The sequence below is a fragment of the Chenopodium album genome, chromosome 27 (genome assembly GCF_948465745.1).
Source record: "Chenopodium album chromosome 27, dcCheAlbu1.1, whole genome shotgun sequence".
NCBI lineage: Eukaryota > Viridiplantae > Streptophyta > Magnoliopsida > Caryophyllales > Amaranthaceae > Chenopodium > Chenopodium album.
In genome coordinates, this window is record NC_137860.1 from 20,587,658 (window position 1) to 20,606,190 (window position 18,533).

The 18,533-nt window shown below is 34.5% G+C and overlaps 1 protein-coding gene across 1 annotated transcript in view; it reads right to left on the minus strand.

The window, feature by feature from the left end:
* LOC145619088 (uncharacterized) overlaps window positions 1-17,574 on the minus strand; it is a 30,015-nt gene extending 12,441 nt beyond the window's left edge. The window contains exons 1-10 of the mRNA XM_081673687.1: window positions 17,128-17,574; window positions 13,221-13,295; window positions 10,709-10,859; window positions 6,542-6,610; window positions 6,263-6,435; window positions 5,727-5,864; window positions 5,164-5,289; window positions 2,373-2,471; window positions 1,448-1,568; window positions 271-334 (exon numbers count right to left, since the gene is read on the minus strand). Coding sequence (XP_081529813.1) covers window positions 271-334; window positions 1,448-1,568; window positions 2,373-2,471; window positions 5,164-5,289; window positions 5,727-5,864; window positions 6,263-6,435; window positions 6,542-6,610; window positions 10,709-10,859; window positions 13,221-13,295; window positions 17,128-17,457 — 1,346 coding nt within the window. The 5' untranslated portion in view covers window positions 17,458-17,574. The remainder of the gene's footprint in view (window positions 1-270; window positions 335-1,447; window positions 1,569-2,372; window positions 2,472-5,163; window positions 5,290-5,726; window positions 5,865-6,262; window positions 6,436-6,541; window positions 6,611-10,708; window positions 10,860-13,220; window positions 13,296-17,127) is intronic.
* Between the last annotated feature and the right edge of the window lie 959 nt (window positions 17,575-18,533).

Here is an 18,533-nt window from a genome sequence, read left to right on the forward strand (position 1 = left end):
CTAAGAATAATGAAGCACCTATGTCTAGTGTAGAAATGTGTTCCTACTATAAACAATTTTCATAGGTTTTTCAGTTAAATCTGATCACGTGGGGATTAATCTAGCAGAACAAAATAGGTAGCTTGCAACATATACTGTCATTTTCTAGAAATCAAATCATAATTCACAAAAAAAAAAAAAAAAAACAAAAAAAAACAAAAAACAAAAAACAAAAAAAACAAAACAAAAAAAAAAATTAAAACAAAACAAAAAATTGCCAAAATAACTCACATAACTCTAGGCGGTGAGACAGATAGCTCAAATCCTTCACGCCTCATATTCTCTATTAAGATGCCTGTATTGGAGACACAGATAGAAAAAGTCAGTAAAACTCCAGTAGAAGACAAATTTCACATATTTCCATGACCTAACATTACAGCAATTTACACTACTCTAAATAGGTACAAGTAGTTTATGGTGTAATATTTTCTGATTTTGAAAGTTTGGTATGTAGTATTTTCTGCTTTTGATATGGAGGATTTTTTCGAATCATCTCCTTTAGTCCATGGTTCATAAGGTATAGATCAATTACATGATTTTCTGATGAAAGAGAAGTCCAAATTTAACAATGCAAGCTTCATCATAATACCAAAAGAAGAGGAACTCTGAAACTATTTAAGGATTGTAGCTATTATCTATGATATCAAAATAATTAGACAAAAGAAACCAAAAAAAATTACAAGATAAAAATCGTGAATTCCCATGGAAGAAAGAGAGAATATAAGGGGGTAGAGGAGAAGAGAGGAGAGTGAGACAGGTGGCTAGGCTGAAGTGTTACTTGGGTAATTGCTAGGGGAGGGGGGTGGGTTAGGGTATTGTATTGCTCTCATATGGAAAGGAAAAAGTTACAATTTAGCCTCTATTTAGGCCTACAATTCCAACCCATAACTTTTACTCCTCATTCCACCCAATCCAGGCACACCCTAAGGCAGTTTACTTAATTAGTACAAATATAAGTAATTTTGTGCAAGGAACAATTTTTTGTACAGAATAGACAATAACAAAAATAAATAAAAATAAATAAATAAAATGGTGGTGAATCTGATGATTGAAAGAAGCAATAATCCAAACATATTTAGGTAAGGATAAAACCAAATAAAAATTAGATCAGATAAGCAATTCTAAATATGGCCTAAGAAAAACTCAACTGAAAGCTGAAACTTTTTGGCCAAGTCTCCCAACGAAATGAATTGCTTTTTTGGGCCCAAATAAGAAATAACAGAATGAAGAGACCATAGCGAATAAAAATTATAAAATATTAGAAAACTTATCTAGAAAAGGATCTAGAAAATGGGATCAAGAGTAGCTTCAAGATGTGCAAATTGTATAGAAGCGTTCAGCAAATTGTAAAGTCAACTATTAGACAGAAACGAATTGAAATAAAACACACAACAGCACGTGTACTAACCCAGTTGGAGCTCTCCCCTTCCCTGTACTTCAAATGACTCTGATAAAGTAGGGATTACATTAATCGCAAGATTGGTTTCTGCCTCGGCCATTAACCGATCACCAATTTTTCCACCAGTCAACTACACGAAATACAAAAGTAACTGAGTTTATATCCAAGCAAACTATTAGATCACCAAGCACAAAAAATTAGTTTGGAGCACCAACGAAATATGCATTTTATAAGGGAGTATATGTTAATTCCACGATTTATGGTGGCAAATACAACTCCATCAAAAGAAAAGTAGAATACAAGGGAGGAATGAATTCCATTAGAATAGAATTCCATTAGAATTAAGATTTTTTTTTTCATTGGAAAAAAAAAAAAAAAAAAAAAAAAAAAAAAAAAAAAAAAGTTAACAAAAAACTACTCCTATTCAAGGTCAGTAACCACAAAATTAAGAATGTCTTGGTGAGTTACCCACTACCCCAACCAAACACCAGTGAGTATCAATGGCCTGGTTTTTGTCTGATCCACACCAATTTGCTAAAAGAAGGCAAAATGAAGATTTGAAAATCTTATATGATAGTTTGACATAAGTACCCCTCCCCCGGCGCGCGCCCGCGCACACACACACAGCCCCACCCAGAGCACAAAGAGAAAAGATGAATTTTGAACTTAGATCTGGTATTCACTGATAATAAAGGAGACATGCACAATGGTAAATCACCACAAAAGTTGGTAGTTAAAAACACAATTAAGTCAGCAGTGTTCATTACTTCATTTCTCACATAGAACCTACAGAAAATCGATAGCTAACATGATCCAATATCTTCGCAAATAGTAGATTCGTAATTCACGCTTGTGAGATAATATGGTTAGTATAAGGGTTACAATAGAGCACATGCAAGTTGAATACTGCAAAATGATATAAAACAATACTTACATGAGTTCCATCTTTGCCAGCAAGTGGAGAATCATTCACACCAAAAGTCATTGAAATGGTTGGAGGATCTAACTCGACAGTAGGAAGTGCATCCAATACCTAATATTAAAATTTTAAACAAAATTACTCAAAGCAGTATATGATTTACAAAATATCAATAAACAAAATATGATTGTTATTCATTTACTATCAATAACGGTAACACACACAGATTGACACAATTAAAAATTATAATTATGAAAAGAACAAAAAATTTAGAGGATGAATATAAAAAAATTAAATAATAAAAAAATAAAAAAAAAGCGAGGGGCAGATCGGGGTCAAATGACCCCACTTGATTGTGGGTGGTAAAGCCTTTTTCAAACATAAAAAACAGGAAAAAACAAATTTGGGCCTTAAAATTGATAGCACTTGACATTTGACCTGGGATAATGTATTGGCACACTTTGCCTTTGATAAAAGGTTCAATCTGCAACATCCGACACTAACGCCTAAGCTATATGCCTCTATGCATTTACTATACCACTTCTAATAGTATAATAACTATTTTTAAATGCTACTCAAAAAAAAAAAAAAAAAAAAAAAAAAACTATTTTTAAATTAGTGGTCAAAATCTATTTAAAAAGTGCCCCATTGGCCCATCCCCAAAAACAGTAATTCACAAATAACAGCTTTCAGGCAGTCGAGCATACAACAAGACTTTTTATAAATCCTATTTCCATAAATTCTTCATCTCTTTTGGTCTTTCTGTCAATTGGATGCCATGGTAATCCCTAATTAATAAATAGCATACAATGACTGAGAAATTAACAAAGCAAGAGTATTAATAATAGATTAGCTACTTATAATGTACAAATTAATTTAAAATAACAAGGATCTATACATTGGAAAATAACTGTTAGTATAGAATAATTTCTCCCATCATAACTAACAAAATTAAAAGATCTCAACAATGGAATATGAAACAAAATATGTAATTTAGGCATTTAAGTAACCAAAGGCAATTAATGAAATATCACATCTGAAAGATATGATAGGAAATGAACTAGCAAACCATAAACGTAGATTAGGAGACAAAAGCATTGAGAAATCCCGTAGCCTTGTGGCTAATTTCATCATTGATTTGCAGCTAAATCCGACAGTGACAGAATTGCAGATGGTGGAGGAAATGCCCTATTAATGCAGAACATTTCAATTTCTTTCACTTTGAGGCCATCTAGAGAAAAGCAAAGAACACTTGCCTTGTCAACAAATGTAACTGCCTTCATTGGTGTTACACTACATCTTGTTTCTTTCCCACCTCAGCCTACAACAACCATCCTATGTCCATCAGGAATTTCAACTAACATATATTTAGAATAAACTCTTCCCAACTTAAATTCCATTGCAATAACAATTGTTGTCCAGTTGAGCTAAAAGGCTGCAATGTGAATATTGCACCTTCAATATTCTATGTTTGATTGACCCTTATTTCTTTACATTCTAGTGTTGTCTTTAACCCATTAATCTTTAAAGCAAATTCAAATCTTTTTGGGCCCAACTGAACTGAATTACGTTGTGATAAAATAGTATATTGGGATGTCTTGCTGCTTTTTATAACAGGGTGAAAAACCTTAAGATGGTATAAACAAGTGTCTACCATCCAGTAATGGCCTGGGGTTCACTTGAATCTGTCTAGAAATGGCATCTAATGCTTATTATCAAGGCATTGACCCCTAAGTATATAGCCTACTCGTGACAATTCTTATTAATTTTCAGCCATGATAACCAACCAGAAAAAATTGGACAAGAGCATTCCCAATAGCAATGCGTTCAATCTATTTTAGATTGTCCCAAAACATAGGCATTAAGTGTCCCAAGCATAGCCATCTGATTTTCAAAATTTCTTGATCTAGTCCCTTAATCATTGAAACCATTTCTAAATGTCATATAGCTTTAGAGATTAGAGGTCGAAATTAAAAATCTCACCAATACCCAATCATTATCCCCTAATATAATGCCAAGCCATAGTAGGATCTTGGATCTGTGCGCACAACAAAATGAATAAAATGAAATCGTATGTCAAAAGACACAATCACTAATGTTGAATAACAGCAAGATAATAGATAAGAAGCTACCGTCTATAAATATCACTCAGGTAATTTTCGGAATATACAGCCATATTGAATATGATACGTATCCAATTCAGCAATACATGGTTTACATAAAACTTAAACAATTAACAGATCAACAGTAACAACCTAGAAATCAGCCAGAATTATTTGTTTTAGGTGTAGCAAATAATGAAAGAAATGTTCAACACTATGTAATGTATCGAGCTGGCCCGGCACCATAGCCACCTATCCAGGTCTATGTTAGGAGGAGGAAACAGTCACAAGTGGACAGGGAACAGGGCAATCAGCAGCAGGCAATTGGGGGGAGGGGGACAGAACATCTCACCAGAAGAGTAACATAAGGGTAGCTTTTTATTGGTGATGCTTGACATATAAGTTTAGCAATAGAACAATAGTTGTCCATGTGACTTGTGGGAATGGTAAGAAGTGAGAGTTGTAGCCTCAAGCTACTTTTGGAGAGTTATAGCTTCAAGCTATATTCTTTGCAACAATTATCTTTGAATATCAATCAAATATACAAGCTTTCACCTTAACCTATCTTCTATAAAATAAGTATCATAGTGCCCTAGTTTATAGCACACAAGAGATTGACCTAGAACATAATTGTCAAGTGTGAGAAAAGTGAGGAATAGTATGAAAAAACTTTATTATGAACAAAACAACAGAAACTAACAGACCTCTGTACTAGCAACAGTATGCCCTATTGACGGAGTTGCCAAACCTGCCATACAAATAATATCACCAGCTCCAGCACTGTCAACAGAAAACATGCTAGTACCCTTCTTTTTAATCAATTTGACAACCTACAAGAAAACATTGAACCCATGTTATACTAAATTACTAATGCACCAAATATCCAATCTAATTGACAGAATTAGAAATATTTGGAAAAGCATAAAGCTTATTTTGTTTGAGCTACTTTTAAGTGTCATTTTTTAGTTGTCAAGTATTAGAAGTGTATAGACCAACATACTTGGTTAGAAATCTTTGCCTTATAGTGAACTGAAGTCAAATAATATCAGCCACTGAAGGATTTTTTCATCTTGTATCCTGTAGCTTAATTATTATTACAGGACTTAGTAACTTGCCCCAAATCACAATAACAGAATTATAGGCACCAGCAGGATAAGTGGTTTTTATTTCTGGATTAAAACATATTCACCAAAAATAAGGCGACGAGGACAATTAAAAAAAAAAAAGGTTCCAAAGACTTAAAGGCCTGGCAGATCTAGAAACTGACCTTTCCTTCCTCAATCTTTTGAACTCCTGTATCAGTGGCACGTAGTCCATGCACTTTGTCACCAACACGAAGTACGCCAGAAGAGATGCGACCAGTCAATATTCTTCCAACAAAGGAGTCTTTTTCCATCATGGAGACCTAAAATGAACTTATAAAAAACTTTTTTCAAGGTTTAAAGCTAACACCAAACAAATAAACTAAATGATAGTGCATCAAGTACACAAATAACTATCCATCCCAAAGGACTACAGACCTGACAATGGTAGCTTGGAAGCTTTATGACACTTTTAGAAGACTTTCAATGTTGTGTATCTTCTTTTCAAGTTTCCATATCCATGTTCTATAGCCTATTAGGTTTTCTTAAATCAAGATAAGATTAAAATTGCAGAATTGAATAAAAGAGGTAGTTTAACCCTTCTCTTCTTCTATCCTCTAGGCCCTCTACCCTGCTCTCTCTCCCTCTCTCTATACATGAGATGCACATGCACAAATCACAATCCAAGAAAGTTTCTAGTAATGCATATTCAAATACAAACCAGCATCTGGAAAGGAGCATCAAGATTCGCTGCTGGTGGAGTAACATGTCTGACTATGGTATCAAGCAAATCCGACATATTCTTAGCTTCTTCAGGGGGGCTCTTGGTGTACTCTGATGATGCCCATCCTTCTTTTGCAGAAGCATAGAGAACAGGAAAATCCAATTGTTCCTCTACAAGATCATTAAATTATGTCATGCACTATAAATTTGAAGAGACGACATAAACCATAAATTAAGTAGCATTCATCAAGCGGCCATTCTCATTTAAATTACAAACCTGTAGCACCAAGATTTGCGAAAAGATCAAACACCAGGCTTTCCACTTCACTACATCTCTCTTCAGATACTGCATAAGCATCATTTAAGCACAAGCATTAACATGAAAACTGAGTGATTCACATATACAAATGAAAATAAAAACACACTTATATGAAAAGTCTAGTACTCAACAGAACCCCTTAATTAAAATACAAACAAAACTAATAAGTTAAACAAGCTACACATATACCAAAAACCTAGCTACACCTATATAAAGTATGGACAATAAGAAGTCATCCACCTCCTAAGTCAAGATTAATAGCCCAACCTTGTCCAATCAATATAAATATGAAGCCCATGTCCTGAGCTTTCTGGTATATATCAAGTAATTTTGATGCTTGGACATGCCATTTGACCCAGCCATACCCGTGTTGACACAACCTGACCAAAGTGCAGACACAAAATATGTGTCGAACCTTAAAGGCAGTATATGGACTCTACACTCCCTAACCCTAGATCTAAAATTAGAGTTGAGATCCACATGAACAACAATAGATAAACTCAAAAGTATGGCGTAGTTTGACTGGCCTCTTCTAAGTTTTCCTGTGTTTACATTTGTCCTTTTCTTAGCAGTCTAGCTTTGTGTTTCACTAATTTCCATGTAGCCTTTACAACCTATAATATCTATTTTATCTTAATTATTTTATTTAAAGATAATTTTCCTCGTCACCAGTTATTACTAGTATTTCTTTTAGGAAAAAAAAAATTCATAAATCATTAATATAATCATATTTGTCTTCAAGTAGTAAATGAAGCCAAACACAGATATCGACCCCAACTTGGCTTAGGCAAAGATGAAATGCTTCTAGATAATCTAGAGTTGACAAGGAGGTGTAGGAAAATCAAAGGAGAAATCAATGGTGTACAGTTAGAGTTGTCAAAATCTGACCCAACCAGCAAAGACCTGTATTCGACACGTACCCAAACAATAGAGGCTTATAACCCAAACCAAACCTGGTATGATATCAAGCGACAACCAATTTCACTTAAACCAATTTCAACACGGCACACTTGTTAATGAACTCATCCACGATAAACAGTAACCCAATGATATCTGACCCATTGTTAACCTGATTCGTCATTCACCTAACTTGAAACTAATATAAGAGCAAAAGCCAACGATAAAGTGAAACTAAATTTAACCTTTAGTAGTTGACCTTTAATTTGCTTACATTGTTAAAAAAAATATTAGTACTTACTAGAGTTGTTTTTATTAATATTGGTTTCAATTTTAGTTTTAACAACATATTGCTACAAATCTGACCTGACAATGATATGATTGGATTCGAACTTGACCAGACTAAATATTGATCCCAGCCAAACTAGACCCCGTAGAATGACCCTATCTGATACTGATGTAATATTTATGAACAGATCTGACTCAAATTTAAGTTTACAGCCATAAGCCCCAAACCCAACAGACCTGGAGGCTATATTGACCTGATCCAAATATGACCTGAATTGACAGCTATATGTGCAGGATTAAATAATGGTGGAATATGGACGTAAAAGCACTAATCAAGAAAAACAAGGAGAGAAGGATATTTGGCCTTGGGTAATTGTAGGAATGTGTAAACATTGCAAAATAAAAGGATGCTAAAGTTAAAGAAAAAGAGGCGTGCTTCCCAAAGGAAATGGAATGGAAAGGTTTATACCAAATTGGATTCAAATGAGGGGAAGAAGTTTATTCATCGGATGGAAAAAAGGAGACACCCGATGAACGAGAACCATTACATGGTGGAGTGTATACACATTATGATCAAAGGATTTTGGTCCAGGAAGAAGACATCAAGAAGAGGAGGATGGGATTTTTCAATTAGTTGTTCAATGGATGTCAAGGGGGTGTCACACGGGACATCTCTATAAATGGGAAGAATTAAATAGGATTCTAAGGATCAGAAAGTGAAGGTAGCGAAGGAAATATTAGAGAATAAAACTAAGGAAAGCAATTTGTCTATCAGATATTCCTATTATCCTATCAACGTCTGGAGGTGTTTTGACAAAGTTGGCACGAGATGGTTAATGAGCTTATTAAATTTTGAAGCGCAAAGTGGATCCCAAAAAATTGGAGAAAAAGAACCTTAGTACTCCCTCCGTTTTTTTTTTTTTTTATTTGCATCACTTTCCTTTTTGGGGTGTTTTTTTTAAATGCATCACTTTTATGTTTGGTAACTTTATGGTTTCAAAAAAAATGTTTGGTAACTTTATACTATATTTTATCATTGCTCTCTCTTACTTTAAACTCCACTCAATTTATTTTATCATTTCTCTCTCTTCCATGGTCCCCACTAAAATAATAAAAATATCTATCATCTCTCACATACTTTCTCTTTCATGGTCCCCGTCTTACTTTTACTATAATAAATAATAATTTATTCACCCACTCACAATATTATATTACTCTCCTAAAACTTTGTGCAATCCAAAGTGATGCAAATATATATATAAAAAAAAAAAAAAACAGAGGGAGTATTCATTAGTAATAACAAAGAAAAGCTTATGAGTCATAGTATGAAATTGTGGGAGAGAGTAATAAAGCATTAATCAAGGAAATGTACTAGTATTTCAAAAAATTAATTTGGGTGCAATTATGGAGTGATTCATTTAATAAGGCAAATGATAGAGTAATAGGTGCGAAAGAAGGATTTGGAGCAAGATTCTTTATATGGTGCCAAGAGAAGTACATTAGTGGAAGTATTAAGGTAATTTATGGAGTACTAGGCAAGAAAGAAGGATTTGGAGCAAGAATCTTTATATGGTGCATTGGTGCCAAGAAAAGTACATTAGTGGGATGTGGCTAAGAAAAGCACTACTAAAAAATATGTTGAATTAATAAGATATGTACCAATATGTGCAAACAAATGTGACGACATTTGATTAACAAAGGATGTTTAAATTACAGGTTGACATTAAGCCTCTTTTAGTTTCTTTTACATTGCAACAGTTTCGGACAAAACAACAAAGTCTTTTAAATAACAAAGTCTATCCAGAATCAAATACCATAGCGTATGCTTTTTACATGATGACATTTGTACTACTGATAGACAAGACTAACGTAGGGAAAAATGTTAAATTAGAGAAATGGAGAGGGTTTAGATTAGTCAGAGTAAAACGTAGTATATAAGCGTAGTATATGGAGATATGAAACATAATGTGAAGATTGTGAACCATGAAATTAATCGCGAGTGGAGCAAGTGGAGAACTACAACACTGTGTGACAACAGCATACCTTTGGTATTAAAGGAGTGCAGTTAAAGTTGTGCTTCCAAGAAAGACCATGTTAGAAAAATGGGACTAGCAAAGATGCGATGTGTGGGAACATCTAGAGGATAGAATTAGAAATGAAAATACACGGACAAAAGTTGGAGTTGCAAATGTTGAAATTAATTAATGAGGAATCAATTACACTGATTTGGGTACTTAAAACTAAGATAGGAATAAGAGCAGGTAAGAAAATTATAATAGTGAGATCATGAATCTTGAAGTCAAGAGTGGCCTAAAATGACATGAATGGAAGGAGTTATGTACGATACTCCCTCTGCCCCAAATAGAAGCCATATTTTACCAATCATTATCTATATCTTTATTCACTTTTAACCAATCAAACTCTAGTTTCATATTTTTCTTATCCAATTTTTATCGGTCATTCACTGTCTTGTTTTTTACGTTCACCTTTAATCTACCAAACCCCACTATCTTATTTTCATATTCATATACCTAAAAACATGTGCATTAGGCAAATTGGTTTATAGGAGCACATAACACACCAAAAAGGGGGATGAAGGGTGAAAATTATAGCTCATGATCATTAGTGGTTCATGTAGCTACCCATCATTGGGATTAAAGCTTTGATAACGTTATTGTCACCCATGTCTCCAGCTTCATGTTTGAATTTTGGATAGTCTTTGGGCCCTTCAATTTAGAATATTTAATGTCGACTCTCGAATTCATACCCGAGTCAAGCCCTATAGTAACTTATAACCAACTTGAATATTATTTCTTCAAGAGGAGGAACCTTTATTAATTTTCTAATATTATAGTGAGCCCTCCCATCTTGGCTTATCATAGTATAAAGAGAAAATATATGATACCCCTCAATCCATGAGAAATTTTTTATAATACTCACCTGAAGGTTTATCCACCTTGTTCAATAGTAATATAGGACGCAACCCATATTTCAACGCCTTTGCCAAAACAAACTTTGTTTGGGCAAGTGGACCCTCACCAGCATCTACAACTAAAATTGCACCTTCAACCATGCCAACAACTCGCTCAACCTATCCACCAAAAAGGGGTTATAAAAGTTGTTCAAAATTATATACATTATACAATATGTATGGCAAAGGGAAAAAAACACATAAAGAAATTATGTCAAGCATGATATTTGATAATCAAAGGTTGGTGAGATACTAAAATCCTTATGTAGATAAGATATACCCACTTTGCTCACATGTTATTTAAATTTTAACTGCATATAAGCTCCATCATCCAAATACAATTAAACTTTAATTAAACAAAAGGCAAACATATCACTTAAAGTCTTTAAAGGGGGAGGGGGGGGGGGGGGGGGGGGGGGAGTCAACATTTCATGGTGCGTAATAAAACGAATTCGCATGATGCAACCTATGGTAAATCTGGTACATATAGCACAAAAGTTTTCTATGTGAATTACCTATACCATTACAAAGGAGCTCTTCTCATTTGACAAATCAACTAGCAACCCTTCAATTATGTTAATGAGGATCTATGAGAAATTCAACAAGTCTTATGTAATACAAAGTTGATAAATGCCCATTGTCAACTTTAAGGAAAAGAAATACTAACACGATACAAAGGGCACACGTTGGAGGTATTCTTACAGAGTTACAATTTTACAATCTTGCTAACAACGCAAGAGTAACTAAGAAAATGCATATAAAAACCAAAAAATAAAAATAAAAAAAATAAATAAAAGGTAAAAAAAAAAGGTAATACCACTTATTTACAATTAACCAATAGTATAAAGACTCCTCGTCAGCTCTCACAGTACACGAAAACCTTCACCAGGGTATTCAGGCCAAAGGATTTTTAGATCTCTATCTCATTTCCCTAGGTAAGTTTAAAATCTTGATCAAGTGTATTCCATCTTTAAAGCTACAACAAAGATTTGCTTTAAAGCATACATGTTAATCTCTCGCTATAAATCTTTTGGCTCTCATCCCAAATCCGAATGAGTGGCTTTACCTTTGATATTCTCAAAAACTCCATAAACTAAGTGGTGGCTTATAGATAAATAGCAACATTAATCCATCTTTAACGCTGCATTGCTACAACAAAGGATTGCTTTAAAGCTTACATGTTCATCTCTTAATATTAATCTTTTGGGTTATCTTCCAAGTTCCAAATGAGTGGATTTCCGTAATATTCTTAAACACTCTTTTTAATTTAGTGGCGGTTATTGATAAAATAGCAACATTCTTTTTCTCTCTCACAAATATCAGTCCCGGCACCAAAATTAAGCCATTCGGTGAGCTCTTAAAAAGTTAATATTAAAGCATTCTAAGAAAAACTAAATGACCCCCCTCCTCCCCTTAAAGTCCCCCACCACCCACAAGGAATATAAAACCTCTTCATTGATGCTTATACTAGCTAAAACAAAGAGACCAAAATAACTAAGAAATTCTTCTTCAAACTATAGATAATTCAGATATATTGCACAACAAAGACTTTGTATATATCTTCCGTCGTTAACCTCATATATGCTTGAGCATGTATCGAGCAAGACGGTTAAACTTAAGTTGTTGAGACGTCAAAAATTAACCCTAAATACTAAAAAAAAATTAAGAAATAAAAAGTAGAAGTAAATTCAAATTTTGCTTCCTTCATTTTACATTTAATGATCAAAAAGTACTCCGTACTCCCTCCCTTTTTTTAAAGTGCAATATTTAAGGAATCGTCCGGTTTACAAATTGGTTTGGGGTTGGAATTAGGAATAAAACCGTAGTGGTATGGGTTTGAAACTTGATTCTTAATACCATATGTTTGTTTATTATGAAATGAAGTCTTTTTTTTCTCTTTTATTTAATACCTAAAAGTATTGGTATTGAGCCAAACCCAACTTCCCCTTATGTCTAAACCCTATACCTTGGGGGTTTGAGATATGGGTTTGAAACTCTTAAGGTCATAAAACAAACATAATCTATGGGTGTAAACTATTCTTAACTTATACCTCATACCTAACTATCACACAGTTTTAGGCATTCAAATAAATTTTTTTGGAATATTATGCAAGTATGTTTTGTTGGGGATTTTAAATTTACTGTAAAGAGAAAGCGGGCAAAGTATTTTTTTATTATTTATTTTTAAAGTAAATGATGTGAGAGGAAGGACATAAAAAAAGAATAATAAAAAAAAAAATTTAAAAAAAAGTAAGAGTAGAGACTATGATAGGAGAGAGATAATAAAGGATTTCTACCATAGAACTGTTGCACTAATTGATGACCTATTTAGGAAAGAGTTGCACTTAAAAAAAAATAAAAAAAAAAATAAAAACAAATGAAGGGAGTAACACATTAACACAATTCTGAAGAAAATACCAACCAAAAAAACATAATATAACAAATTTTACTTCGTGTATTGAAAGAATATCACTAACATACCTCCCCGCCAAAGTCTGCATGTCCAGGAGTATCAACCATGTTTAATTCTTTGTCTTTCCATGAAACACATGTAACCTACATTGCCCAAAAAAATTAAAAAAAAATGAAAAATAAAAAAAAAATAAAAATAAAAAATAAAGAAAGATATTGTCTAGATGTAACAAAATTATCAGAAAGATAAAGCAATGCATCTCTATACCGGCACCCATTCCAATTTCCCAACATACCAAGTGAATGGTCTACTTTCCCAACATAGCAAGTGAATGGACAACTAATCAAACCTATAGTGAAGTATCTACTTTTCATGTATATAAAACAAATTGCTGAAAACCTTAATCCTATACATCAGTTATGCGATGCAATGTCAATAATAAAATGGTTATAAAATCATGGGAATTGTAAATGTTACTAGATCCACACACTCCTAAGAAGAAAAAGCTCCAAAGACACAAAATTACCTCTATTATACAATTTTTACTTTTAGGGGCTTTCATTAGGTGTCTTGTACTTTATAAGAGGTGCCCATGTATCCTTATGGTTTTAAAAGTACACCAGGTATGTAGTACCCCTACAATTACTGCCACTCTCTTTCCTCATTTTCCATTAAACTTTTAACCACATCTCTCTCCTCTGCCCACAAACTATCCTTTGCACTTGCCTCTAACCCATCCCCTGCTACCAAAAAATGAAGATGAGAGTGAAGAGTTAGTTAGTTGCGTGGGGGAGCTTGGGGAAGGGGGGTGGGGGTACTTGGTGTATATATGAATTTTGAAACCAAGCCTGAGGCACAAGTCTGAATCCCTAAAGTTTTATTGTTGTTCACTAGATATCCAAAGACATTAGAGCAAATAATTGCAAGAAAAAATAGTTATTGGAAAACTTCACTTTACCTAATTTAAGAATACTAGATCTCATACTAAAGGTGTATTAAAATTTTACTGGTACAGATCAATGATGAATTTATGACCAAAAAAAGGTCTTGATAGTCATGATAGATAATTGCAAGGTTACTAGCTTATAACAAAATAACAAAAACACGAGTGAAAAAAATGGTTACATGAATAGAGACCCAAAAGCAAGTAAATAAAGTTTCATTATATGAATATAGTATCTCAGTCAAGGAAGCCAAACTCCACAAAAAGGTTACAAGTGCGAAACAACAATGAAATGTAACCAAAGGTGTATCAAAAATGAAACACATAGTAAAAAATAGAGCAAGAAAAGTAAAAAAAGATTATGATATTTTAGTATTAGTTGCATTAAGGATAAAAGACTATGTAGGAGATGTATTAGTAATTAGATTAAATGAGGATTTAAGTAAAAAAAAAAAAAAAATTTGGAAAAATTGAAACTAACAATCCTACCTTTAACTAATTTGCTGAAAACAATCCCACCTTCCCCTTCATCTCAAAATAATCACACTTTCCCCTTCATCTTCTTAAAATGATTCTTTTGACCTACAACCTATTTTACAGTGTAAACTCATTTTTTGTATAACCCTCTCCTCCCATCACCACCCTCAAAACCCTCTCACCGCACCACAACCACCTCACTACCACCAACATCACCATTGCCCCCACCATCACCACCTTAGAACACCTAAAACCCCTTATAAATGCACTCCCACCAGTCCACCACACCTCTTTCACCCTCACCCATCATAATCACCACCCGCGGACCCACCTCCCCACAGTTGGTCTTAAGCCTTCTACTAAGTGTTGCTTTGCTTTTATGCTTGTTTGTTGTTGACCTTTATAGATATTGTGTCTTACTTGCATAATAGCTCCCCTCCAAACCAACTTGATGCACTAAGAACTCGTGGTTCGGACCCGCTTGTGCCCGCTTTGAAGTATCAGCCGTCACAAGCCCCCGACCACCGCACTCCGTCGTCCAAAATAGACGTGAGTGCTCCTTTGATTTAATTGCCCACTTGTGTTGCTTTGTACTCACAAGCCTCTTTTCTGCTCAAGGCTCGCGTTCTAGCTGCCAAAAGACTAGAGTGCGCCGCACGTTTCGGAGTCCAAACTCCCGGACCCCTTCCTCCTACCATCACCCACCACTACACCTTCCCCTTTCCTCTTCACACCGCCTTCCAAAACATTGCATTACTCACCATCACCACAAAGCAACACTGGCATCGTTAATTCCTCACCCACCACCACCACCAGGTGCAACCACACTCCATAGCCATGGCCATCAAGATTGGCACATCACAAGGAACCCAACCCGCCTCACTGCCACCAACAACACACTCCCACATTAAAATCGTACCCAACCCACCATGGAACCACCTTTCCACCACCACAAAACCACCATCCAACCTTTCCAATTTCACCCAAACCACCCACTAAACCCTTACCCTCATCGAAAACCGTGAATCAATGGTTTACTTTCACCAAACTCCATCAAAATCGTTCCTCACCAGTTTAATTTCACCAAAATAGAGTAAAAGGTTTTTATTGTCTTTGAGGTGGGGCATGGTTTTGACAAAGGGGTCATGGAAAGGGGTGGCAGAAGAGGAGGAAGAAGGAGAGGAAAGGGGTGGTTGTTTGGTTCCGTGGTTGTGATAGGGTGGTGAAGGGTACAAGGAGGCGTGGAAGGAGGGGTTGCCATGGAAGGGGAAAGGGAAGGGAAAAGGGAAGGAAGCCCTATAAGTTTAAGGAGGTTTTTAGTTAATAAAAAAGTAGACCACTTAGAAAGCGACACGTGGCAAATGTGGCATGGTTACTTCCTCAACCAGTTAACATAACAAAGCAATCATGACCGTTTTAAGAAGATAAGGGGGAAAAGTGGGATTATTTTGAGATCATCAAAAGGTGTGATTGCTTTCAGCAAAACAGTAAAAGGTAATATTATTAATTTCAATTTTTCTAAAAAAATTATACACAAAAGTAGCTAGCTTAACTGATGAGCAATAGTGACCAAAACTTCAAAATTCACATACTTTCCCAGCTTATAAGGAGTCACCTGGTTTTGGGGTTTTGTGTTAGATTAAAAATCAAAGAAAGTACAAGCAAAAGATTATAACTTGATTTAATAATTACAGCAATATCATTAAATCTTACGCTAAGGTTCTGTTTGGTAAATTGATTATACATTTCTATTGGCTTTTGGCTTTTTGATTTAGTCAAACATCTAAATGTGTTTGGTAGATGACTTTTTATGCTAAAATAAAAAGGCTATTTGGATTAGCTAGTAGCCTTTGGCTTTTAATTACACAAATTCCTAATATCATTTAACATCCTATTTTACTAGACATGTTTTTAAACAAATAAATAAAATAAAGTGTCAACCAGCCAATATAAACAACTAGTCTAAAACCAACCAAGAGGCAAACAGGCCCTAAGTAAAATTAAGATTGAATAATCACAAAGATAAAACTAATCACAAAGAAGCACCCTCATAGATTGATCGACAATATTGTTAATACAAGTTTTGTCTTTCCCATTCACGAAAAACTTGCACGCCTACTCAAGCAACCATCTTGTTAGTTTTGCACACTCATGCAAGCTTGTATGTGCAACTACTTGCCTTTATATGCTCATGAACTGCTTGTCTCAGTTTCTACTAACTTAGCACAAGCCAAGCAAACATCCTACATTTCAAATTCTATCACTTGACCTTTTAAAGACCCTCAGTTTATACTAAGCAATTAAAAGGCTAATACTTGATCGTTAGTATGGTCCATAATTCAATGCCCCATATCATTAAAAAAAATTCACACCCAACTTAAAGTAAGACTATAAATTGCTCTTAGTATTACAATCTGTGAACAAAGTAACTTACACAACCTGAATATAGCATAATTAGAATTCTAAACTACAAAATTCAAACAGTACTCAACAATTAGAATCTAAAAGATACAATATCAATCAACCAAAATCAACAAAGCAAAGGACAGTCAAACCTTGGAGGAGATAGTAATACCGCGCTCACGCTCAAGCGATATAGAATCCATGGCACGTTCATGAGGGATATCGGCGCCGCACTGACGAAGAAGCCGATCCATGAGTGTAGTTTTACCATGGTCAACGTGCGCAATAACCGCAACGTTACGAAGGCGCGAGGGATCTAAAGAAGGGTTGATGTTACCGGCGGCGGCGTTGGCGGCGGTGGCGGTGGAGAAAGGGCGAAGGTGAGGAAAGATGCGAGAGGTTAAGTAGGGTTTGGTGGTTGCGGAGGTGGTGGAATTTTTGGCGGCGGTGAAAAGGGAACGGAGGAGTGGTCCTCTAACCATTGTTGTAAGATGGTGTTCCTCCTCCTCAGCTGTCAAGCGTCAGCTTAGAAATTGAGGAATGGAGATTTCAAGAGATTTTGCTTGTGTGGGATCTTAATTCTTAAACCCCCAATTCAGGGTTTTAGATTTCACAGGTTTTTTTTTTTTTTTTCTGTTTTTAAAAAAAAATTATTTTTTGGGTTTTTTTTGTTTGTAAGTGTACTCGGGCCAATGGACCAGATTGGTAAATAAAAAAGAGCCTTAGGGACAAATTGGTAGAAAGAACTTACTCCGGTGACAATTTTGGTAAAAACAATAAACTCCGGCGACATTTAGCCCAAAAAATCTTATTTTTGTCGACAAACTCTTTAAAAATCTAAATTTAATTTGTTTTTTGTGTTTTAAAATTTATTTTTCCAATTTAAGATTTTGAATTAATAAACCATCCCCTTTTTAATTTGCTAAATCCCAATACCAAATTTATTTCCAACCCCTTTTTAAAATAATTTCGTTAATAAGGGTATAAAACTTAAATGAAATTGATACTTCAACATTTTTTTTCTTGAAATTGTTATTTTCATTAAAAGGGTTGGTAAAACAACCACGAAAAACGAACTAAATTAACAATCGCGAGTAATTTGTTGGAAATTTTTGTATTTTTTTGGTTAATTGTCGCCTGAGATTATTTTATTTACCAAATTGTCGCTTATGGTTAATTTACTTGCCAAATTGTCGCCGGAATTATTTTTTTACCAAATTGTCGCTAAGAGCCTTTTTTATTTAACAATCTGGTCAATTGGCCGGTGTACTCGTAAGGGCACAAAAATATGGAGTGCATCTCAACGCAAGTATATCATAATGTACCATTATGCATGTATAATGTATTATTAAATTATAAGTTGTCTAAAACTTTAAATGGTACTTTTTATGTACTATTATGCATGTAGTGCTACTTTTTACCATCTTATAAGTTGAATATTTTCCCCCAAATACTTACCACCTGTGTTGTCACCTATTATACATGTAATGGTACATTTTTCATCCTATAGTTTGCTAAACTAATAGGAGCTATATGCGCTAGAGGTTAACCAAAAATA